This window comes from Coturnix japonica, chromosome 19 (assembly GCF_001577835.2).
Source record: "Coturnix japonica isolate 7356 chromosome 19, Coturnix japonica 2.1, whole genome shotgun sequence".
NCBI classification, from domain to species: domain Eukaryota; kingdom Metazoa; phylum Chordata; class Aves; order Galliformes; family Phasianidae; genus Coturnix; species Coturnix japonica.
In genome coordinates this window covers 5,010,747-5,018,659 of record NC_029534.1, presented here as the reverse complement: position 1 = coordinate 5,018,659, position 7,913 = coordinate 5,010,747, and the positions used below count along the sequence as shown (strand labels likewise).

The 7,913-nt window shown below is 49.0% G+C and overlaps 1 protein-coding gene and 1 long non-coding RNA gene across 2 annotated transcripts; one reads left to right on the top strand and one right to left on the bottom strand.

Annotated features, from left to right (window-relative positions):
• Nucleotides 1–64: 64 nt before the first annotated feature.
• LOC107322726 lies at nt 65–3,658 on the bottom strand. The gene is made up of 4 exons (XR_001559030.2): nt 3,392–3,658; nt 2,890–3,022; nt 1,668–1,897; nt 65–837 (listed from the first exon to the last, which is right to left on the bottom strand). It is a non-coding gene; the product is annotated as an uncharacterized LOC107322726 (long non-coding RNA).
• Nucleotides 3,659–3,974: 316 nt separating this feature from the next.
• Nucleotides 3,975–7,897, top strand: TMIGD1 (transmembrane and immunoglobulin domain containing 1). Its single transcript, XM_015881054.2, has 7 exons — nt 3,975–4,066; nt 4,242–4,341; nt 5,270–5,548; nt 6,088–6,363; nt 7,039–7,142; nt 7,377–7,405; nt 7,580–7,897. The coding sequence occupies exons 2-7, from the start codon at nt 4,260–4,262 to the stop codon at nt 7,581–7,583; spliced, it is 774 nt and encodes a 257-aa protein (XP_015736540.1). The 5' UTR covers nt 3,975–4,066; nt 4,242–4,259; the 3' UTR covers nt 7,584–7,897.
• Nucleotides 7,898–7,913: the final 16 nt, after the last annotated feature.

Sequence of the window (7,913 nt, the reverse complement as noted above, 5' to 3'; positions counted from 1 at the left end):
AAGGCCAGGTTGGACGGGGCCCTGGGCAACCTGATCTAGTAAAGGTGTATGTTTGGTGGCCCTGCCAGGCAGGGGGTTGGAACTACATGATCCTTGAGGTCCCTTCCAACCCGGGTCATTGTGTGATTCTGTGGGAGGGAGATGAGCAGGGAACAGGGATTATACATCAAAGAGGTCCCTGGGAAAGCTATAAAACCTGGGTCATCGGGGGGTTTTTAAACTGGAAGGGATAAGGAACATCAATGGGGAATATGGCAATCTCAGAGGTGCTCACAGTTACACGGGTTACATCCTCAAGTCTACAGATAAATCTCTTTGGGGGGTCAATAACAGAATAACTGAGCTCATGGTCCTTTATAGCCCACTAAGGCCCAGCTGTCTGGAATTTCAACAAGCATATGGCACAGGCCTGACTCACCCCGTTATTTCCCAGCATAAATAAAGCCTTCCCACATAAATAAAGCCCCCACACATAAATAAAGCCCCCCCACATAAATAAAGCCTCCCTGCTCCATTGGGCTGGGCTGAGAGCTCTGCCTGCAGAATGAGCCTGCAGGTGAGGGACTGACCTGCACTAGGCCCCCTGCTCCTCCATGGGGCTGTGGCTTTGCCCTGCAGCACCGCTGTGGTTGCAGCCCTGAGTGCGGTTTCCTCTCGAGTTGTTCCTGTTCCCCAGCAGGAAGGGGCAGCCTGGTCTTTGTACATTGCTCACAGAGGGAACTAGGGATGGCAACCAAGTGGGGAAGTTCAATCTCCTGATGTTGTTTGGGAGGTCTTCACAGGATCAAAGCAGCACTTGGTTTTCCAGCAGAGCACTTCCAATGGCAATGACAGTTCCTAGGCAGACAGAAATACCTTAAGTTCAGGCTGAAAGGTACCAAAAAAGCAGCAGATCAGGGCATTACACCAGGGAACTTCCTTCACTGGCCACGAGGGAGCTTTTAAATCCAGCAAGAAACAGGCACCCAAGTTGGCATCATCCCCAGTCAATCTGGTTTCCCATAGGAAGCAAATCCCCTTGAATTCCAGCCCATCAGTGGCAGCTCGTTTCTGTCCAGAAAAACAACAACAAAGCCATGGGGACTTTGTGGATAATCTCTGCTACCACAGACTGCTGGGGCAGGAGGCTGCCTTGAAATTGCTCCCATCGAGTTGAAAATGGAGTTGAAAGTGGAGGATGCAATTGAAGGGCTGGTGTTCTTCACCCAAGTGCTACTATGTGTGAAAGTGGAAAGTTATTGAACAGGGCTCCCTTGCTGGGAAGCTACAAGGACCAACATTTGGAATCACAGCATCATTTGGGTTGGAAAAGACCTCTCAGATCCCCAAATTCAACCCCAACCCACCCCATTGTGCCCACTGACCACAGCCCTCGGTGCCACATCCCCACAGCACCTGGACACCCAAAGGATGGGGACTCCCCCACCACTCTGGGCATCTGTGCCCCTGCAGCACTGCACTGACAACACTATTTTCCTAACTGAAGTGGAATTTAACACAGAAACCCCACATCTATCTCCTGCAGATACCTGTACCATTCGTTTAACACCAAGTTCTTTTCCCACCTGCTTTTATTTTGGGACCCTCTTTCTCAGAGCAGGACAGGAACAACCACCCCACTGTTCTGCCCTTAGTTTCCTCAGTCAGGTTGGTGGCTGTGGACATACCTGCAGCACTGACCGTGACCTGCAGCATCGGGGATGTGATGAGCACAGCAGCCATTTGGGAGAACCTTTGTGCACAGCTCTGAGAGTTTCTGCAGTCTCTGGGTGTTCTCATCATAGCTCAGGATCCACAGGCCAGCACCTCGCTGCTCTGCAGCACAGCTTAGACTTGCACTCCTGGGACGCAGCTCCGTTTCTTGCACTCACTTCAAGGGGAGAGAGTTGAAATGGTCCTGAAAAAAAATGATTGAAAGGAGCTGCTTAAAGTGACGACAGAGGTAGAATACAATGGCACCAGCCCGCAGCCAGTAGGTGGCCCCAACCGGCCTCCAACCTTCACCCAGGCCCTGGCTCTTTTCCTTGCTCTATCTCCCTCAGGGCTAAAACTCGCCCATTTTTCCTCTGCGTTCAGTGCTGGAGTGTGTGACCTTTTATTTAAGGACGATCCGGAAATACAATGATGAGCAAAATTATAAATCTTAAAAAAAAGACTTGGGATTCTTCTGTGCCAACAGTATGTGGGGTATGGGCTGAGTCTGACTGCGAAAGCAGGGCACATCTCATGTCATCATACTTGGGGTAAATGGGATTTGTGGCTGGCAGTGCAGAGCAGAGGGTGCCCAAGTATTCCCTGGCAGCCCTGCTCTCCTGCCCCGAGCTGAGTTTGGGTGTTCCTAAACAATGCAAGTTGCAAAACATGTGGCACCGTGTATTAAAAAGGGATTAAGAGAGGAGAACCACAAGGAGCAGCCCAGGGCACAGCCTCAGGGCCCAGCACAGGAGTTTTCTGGAGCAGGATTGCAGTCAGTGTACAGGCAGTGCCAGCCAACACAGAGAGACATCTCAACTCACACACATCTGTGAGCATCCTGGGATGCCCCGGACTGCAAGAGCAACCCTCTGCCAGTGACAGCCCAGGGGACCCTGAGCATTGCTCTGCCTCCGCAGGCACTATGGACAGACTGAGACACCCACTGTCCTGACTCTGAGCTGGAAGGGAGCACAGCCAACAGTTTCTTTCACATTCTAAATCATTTCTTCACAGGTTTCCAAGGCTTGGGTTACACTGGTGTTTATTAATCTACTCCCTCTGGGTCTGTTCAGTCATATGTAACAACAGCCTTATTTGGGGTTTGTTGGTTTACCGTTGCCATAAGGATATGAGGAGGAGCTGGGGGGTAATTCCAGCCCATGCCCATGCAGTGGAACCCTCCCCTGACATTACCTGACACAAACAGCTCGAAGCAGAGCTGGCTCCTCGCAGGACAGTCACGGGGCTCCTGCCTCTCTGAAGGGGACCCTCCCGCTCTGACTCACCGGTGGCTGCTTTGCATTCTGGAACGAAGTTTATGTCCCTCCTAAGTATAATGAGAAGGTAGATAATGCAACCCACGAAACTCTAGACCTTGGTGGTAATTAAGACACCCACAAGATAATTAAGCCCTATATAAAAATATGTATGTAAAAAGTCATTGCGAAAGTAATTCTTTATCAGGTTTAAACCGTTGCCTTCCCGTATCTCTGGCCAAGTTAACACCTTGCTTTTCTAATCTCCCTTCTTTCAGCAAGTCTCAAATCCCATTGCAAAACAGCACTGCCACTGCTGTCATTTAATGGCCACAAACCCAATGAACCCAAGCTCATCCTTCTGCCTGTCACACACACCTGGGGACAGAATCTTCCCCAGCTCCCATTCGATGCTATGTCCTGTGTCATGACAAACCTACCTGTTACCTGATGGTCTTTTTCCCTTGCTGTTGTTTCTAGACTGAAAACACACCCCCAAACTCCACTCTTTCATTCTTTCATCCTCAATTACTCTAAACTTCATGTGAAGTATCATTGCAGAGCAGCGACCTGAGCTAAGCTCAGTGTACCCTGAGGGTACTCAGCATTACAGGGCACGTCTCAGCTCCCTGTTCTTCCAGCACGCAGTCCAAAGTCTGAACCAGAACGTTTGCTCCTTCCGCAGCCAAAGAAGGACCCAGCAGCAGGGCATGGGGCAGGAAAGGGCAGCTGGAGCCCTCCTAGAGGATAATTAGGATAAGCTTCACAGAATCACAATTCCTACGGCTTGAAAGAGTGTTGTGAACAGCCAGAAAGCTGAAGGGGAAGAATTGTTTTTTTTGGCAGGAGGTCTTTATGGCTGATGCAGGAACTTTCTCCTTAGTTATTCATTGTCTTGTCAAGACTCATAAACCAGCCAGCAAAGCCCAGCAAGTACTGTCCTTCAGTGTTCTAGGAGCTCAGAAATGCAGGAATTAAATGCGTCCTTGAACCCATTTTATGGAGTCACTTCTTACGGAGCTACCATAAAACATTAAAATTCAGAGCTTATAAATAAGGAGAGGAAGCGCTGTGCATTTCTTTTCAGAAGCCACTTCTCTGAGACTCTTCCCAAGGTAAGTCAGGGTTGGACAGAGAGTGAGAGACAATGACTTCAAGCTTCGGAAATTAAAGACAAAAGAAATCTCCTAGAGAAAAGCAAGATATTGACTCAGTTTATGCCCTGGTGACCCTGACCCAGTGACACCGAGGGCTCCCAACAGCTGCAGTGACCCGGCCTCTCTTTGGCAGGCACCGGCCAGGCTCCCCATGATGGCACAGAGAAGCAGCCTAGCAACCTCCTGCCCAGGGCACATCCTCATGCTTTGCTTTTTGGCACACGTAGCCACAGGTAAGCAGTAGAAAAATGCAGCATAGTTTGTCTGAACTCCATGGTGCTGACAGGCGAAACTGGCTGGGGTTGGGTTCTGCCTGGGGTGATGGGATGGCAGCATTCTGTTTCATATGCTCTGGAGATCACTGCTGGAGGATTGTCTGAAAACAGGCCTTTAATTCTGAGAGCAGACGAGCAGGGAATGGGGGAGCTTCAGCATTTCAGCTGCACAGGAATGATGAGGTCACCATGTTCACACCTTCTCCACAAAGTGAGAACTGCAATGCACTCGGCCTGGGAATACCAAGAGAGAGACAGGGTGGTTTGGATTCTGAGGGTTATTTTTCACCTCATTCATTCATGACATTGCCTAAATCAGAGAATTTCAGCTTGTCAGAACAATTTATTTCCCATATTGTTTTCCCATTTAACACGTCCTGAGGTTTGCCCATTAGATTAACTGTGACTCACCAACCTCCTGGCTGCGGCAGAGGAGCTGATGAACAGCTTAATAATATCAGCCACATTCAGCTCCAGCCAAAAGAGCAGGACACCAAACTATGGGCACAGAAACTCTTGGCACAGATACAATGGTGATTTGCAGCAGGAGGGTGGGCACCGCTGGCAGGTTGTTCTCTCGCTGTGTGTTACATTATCACAGCCACAACACTGTTTTTAGATACTTTGATATCATAGGTCAGGCTCTGGCATTCATGCAGTCAGCTGTAAAACTTTCACTTTGATTTTAAGTAACCACGAAGGGAAGTTTGTGATGAAGATGCTTCCTATCTCAGGAACTAAAAGCCCACCTGAAAGAGGAGCGTTTTGTTGAAGTCTTAACGCTCTCATTATTTCCTCCAAGGTTGAGGCCTACAGAAACCACAGGCATCTGTGGGAAGGGTGCAGGTTAGGATGCCTAAATGCCCTCGCTCTCCTTCTTTTGCAGGTGTGGAACTGTCTGTAAACAACCACAACGATGACTTCACCATGACCATAGCATCTGGGTCCCTCGCCTCCCTGTCCTGCCTAGCACAGAACAGCAACCAAGCTGAGGAGCTGCTCTGGTACCGAGGAGATGGTCGTGTGGATCTGAAAGATGAAAATAAAGTGAACATCAGCAGCATCTGCATCTCTCCAGTCTCTGAGTCTGACAACGGCGTTGCCTTCACGTGCAGGCTGCAACGGAACCAGTCTGTGCAGGTCTCGGTGATCCTGGATGTCCGCTGTGAGTGCTGCTATCAGTGAGGGATGGCTGGGGGGGCTTTGTCCCACCCTGTGTGCTCAGCTGAGGGCAGGATGTTTTTGTACCCATTGCACTGCGTTCACCGGGAAAATATGTGCTGAGGAGGAGATAGCTCACGTGATAAGTCACTCCCTTTCTACAGTGGTGCTTATAGCCTGTTCTAATGCCTCTTTTACAGGCAGTGGGTGGACCCTTTAAGTAAGATTTTCTGGCTACATCCCTGCCTCCACCTAAACTCTTTCTCAAGGATGCAAGTCAGGGCAGGACATGTCATGACTGCCCTGCTGATCCCTGGGGATGATGGTGGGGCACAGGACAGCGTGTGTTCTCTGATCACAGAACTGTAGGGGCTGGAAGGAACCCCAGGAGATCAGCCATGTCTAACCCTCCTAATAAAGCAGATTCCCTGCAAATGGTGTTGCACCATTTGAACAAGGTGCACTATTGATGTGAAAAAGGAACCTACTTACATGGCGAGCGCCACCATGAGTGACCTCTTTAACTGCTTTTACACTCAACAGTTCCTCCCTCCCTGGGTGAAGATGAGTCCATCTATATTGAAGAAGGCAAAGACGTCACTCTGACCTGCAATGCCAAGTCCAACCCTCAAGGCCAAACAACATGGTATAAGAACAACACCATCCTGGCTCTACAAAGCCACTACCAGGTGTACCAGACCAGTGAGACCTTCCAGCTCTCTATCAAGAAAGTACAGAAGTCTGACAACGGGACCTACACGTGTGAGGTGAAATCTACTTGTGGAGACAGCACTAAGGATTTCCACCTGATAGTTGAAGGTAACAAAGCTACTACTAAACATTAGGGTGTACCAGCTCTGTGTTCACCTTTACAATGATAGCAACCTGCTGTAAGTGGTTTAACATCATGGAACAGTATAAAGAAGTCCAAATAGAAAGTCATAAATTCCCCACGTGAACAACTGAGAGCGGCAAGGAGCTCTCTGTGCACCCGTGTCTGTCTGCACAGCACCAGAGAAGGCCCTTCCTGCTTTACCTGTTATTCAAAAGCATTTGGCAAGCGTGTCCTGAAGCGGACTCATCCCACTTTCTCACTTCCCATGATGACAGGATACATCCAAATGTGTTTTAAAGCACCTTAGGTCTCACTTGAAGCTTCTTATTTTAACCACGTTGTTCTGCAATGCTAAAAAAGCTGCTTAAGGCAAGGCTGCTGGGCTGTTCTCCATGAATGACAGTGCATCCACGGGCTACAGGGAGCTGGGCTGGGTCTCAGTAAGCCATAAGATTCAGGCACCCACTGCCCAGCACTCCTATGGGTGTCTTGAAAGCAGGGCTATGGGTGGCACAGCTGGACACTCACCCCACCACAGCACCCTGGGGGGATCTGCTTCAGGAACCAGCATTTCAATTCCTCCTTCCACTCTCCAGCTCTGTGAAATGCCTTTACTATGTGACTGCACCAAACTATCAGCCTCCTCTCCCTCTTCACAGATAGAAAACCCGTTTTCCCCAAGGAGGCGATTATTGCTGCCGTTGTGGTGGTTGCCATCACTGTGCTTTTCGGAATCGTGGCTCAGAAAGACAAAATATTTAAGGTATGGAAAAACCCAGTTTCTTAGGTGAAACATAATGTTTCAATGGCCTTTTGTTTTCCACCTTTTCTATGCTGCTCTGTAGTGCTGTTTTTCAGTGTCTTTCATTGAGTACTATCATCTCCTGGTGAATTACTAGCAGTTAAATCGAATAGCAGGTATTTGAAGGGGAAAGAATAATACTTCTATGGGTAGAAAAATGCAAAAGGTAACAGGACTCTCTCTCTTTCTTTCCAGTGCTTCAAAAAACCAAGTGAAACAGCCCTGTAAGTATCTGAGTGCACAACCAGCTTCACAGTAAATGCCTGAATGAAACCCCTTCTTTAAGCTCTGAATGAAGCACCCACACACTGACATCCCCAGCAGCCCCAATGAACCCAATACTGCTGTTGACTTTCATTTTCCCTATAGATTGGTTATTTTTACCCCTTTTGCTGCAGGTAAAGACGGCACAGGAAACTTTGCACACCCAGCCAACACCATCTGAAGCGGTGGCAACACCTGTGTGAGATGAGGAGCTCAGGCACTGAAGCACAACCCCGGCCACAAGCTTCACAAGGCTCATAGAACACACAAGCATCGTTTCACAACTGATTGGAACTCACTGCTCAATACTCAGCTATAGGGCATAAGGATGACAGCTCACCTCATCCACAGCGCCTCAATGGTGTCGTGTGGGGAGCAGCACTGTGGTGAAGGGGGGAAGGGTTCCTCTTAAGATCGCACCTTGCCAATAAACGCACCTTGCTGTACGTTAATGAGGCCTACAGTGTG